Source organism: Pinus tabuliformis, chromosome 9 (assembly GCF_031772625.1).
Source record: "Pinus tabuliformis cultivar Carrire ecotype Pingquan chromosome 9, CPIR1, whole genome shotgun sequence".
Lineage (NCBI taxonomy): Eukaryota > Viridiplantae > Streptophyta > Pinopsida > Pinales > Pinaceae > Pinus > Pinus tabuliformis.
This window is the reverse complement of record NC_142307.1, coordinates 626,813,208-626,814,417: the sequence shown is the minus strand read 5'-3', so window position 1 is coordinate 626,814,417 and position 1,210 is coordinate 626,813,208. Positions and strand designations below refer to the sequence as shown.

Here is a 1,210-nt window from a genome sequence, read left to right as displayed (position 1 = left end):
TCCTATCATGCCCTTTTACAAAGTAGGTCTGGAATGAAGCGGAAAGGCTCTTAAATGTAAAATTAAGGTGGGAGGGAGATAGTATGACCACAGCTTGGGAATATTGGTGGAACCATTTTCAAGAGAGGAACCTGAGGAATTTGCCTCCCATCATTTGCTGGGGTATTTGGATTGCAAGGAATCGTAGTATTTTTAGAGAAATGTCGACCCCTGTGGCTGCTATTGCCATTCAAAGCAATGCCATTCTTGATAGCATTCCTGTAAAGGAGGATCCTGCAAAAATTGATCTGCGGAAGGAGCTTCGCATTAGAGATGGGATACCGTGGGCTTTCTTTGACGGGGCAGCCCAAAACAATTCCACGGGTGCTGGGTTGTGCATACATCTTAGTGATTCTCACTCACTAAAGGCCTCTGTGGGAATCGGGATGGGAACAAATAACTTTGCTGAACTCACTGCCTTAAAGCTGCTCCTTTGTTGGCTCATCCACAAAAATATTCTTACAGTTCAGATTTATGGAGATTCGATGAATGTTGTTAACTGGGTTAATGGGAAATATAGATGCCAGCACTACATGTTGATGCCTTTACTAGAAGAAATACAAACCTTAAAACAACAGTTTAATGTTTTTTCTATTGACCACATCTACAGGGATTGTAACGAGGAGGCAGATCGGCTTTCTAAAGAAGGTCTGCAGCAAGCTGTGGGCACTTGGAGAGTAACAGAACAGTTTCAGGATCAGATCCGTGTGTCGGATCTCCCTCCAAATATATAATGTTTTGTTTTCCACTTATATGCACTAGATTATCTGTGCTTCATAAGATATCGGTGGCATATGTCAAATGTGTTTTTTCCTTTTATATACTGTTATGCTCTGGATTGATAGAGCGGATTGTGAACTGTTTACTGTATGGGTTTTTTCTGGGTTGTTTTCCTCATGAAAGGAGACCCAGGAGACACTGTGGACTTCAGCTCTTTTTTGGTTATGGCTTTTCAGGCCGAGTACAGGAGACTTTGTTTAGCGCTCTGTAGGGGTGCTGATGATCTTTCTCAGAGGAGCCTTTGCTCCTTATCAGGCAGTTTTTCTGCAGAATGTTAACTCATATGCTTTGTAACTTTTTTATTCCTTATAAAAAAGTTCGCTTTTTTTCCTTGGAAAAAAAAAAGTAGATATTATATTGATATATGAAATTTTCCTTTTCTTTTTAATTA

General features: G+C 40.2%; 1 protein-coding gene across 1 annotated transcript; it reads left to right on the top strand.

Moving 5' to 3' along the window:
• Positions 1-200: 200 nt before the first annotated feature.
• LOC149150177 (uncharacterized) lies at positions 201-773 on the top strand. The gene has a single exon (XM_089442724.1). The coding sequence runs from the start codon at positions 201-203 to the stop codon at positions 771-773; it is 573 nt and encodes a 190-aa protein (XP_089298850.1).
• Positions 774-1,210: the final 437 nt, after the last annotated feature.

Bases quoted from the DNA above. Each gene is read 5' to 3' on its own strand.
- LOC149150177 (XM_089442724.1), top strand. From the start codon at position 201: ATGTCGACCCCTGTGGCTGCTATTGCCATTCAAAGCAATGCCATTCTT.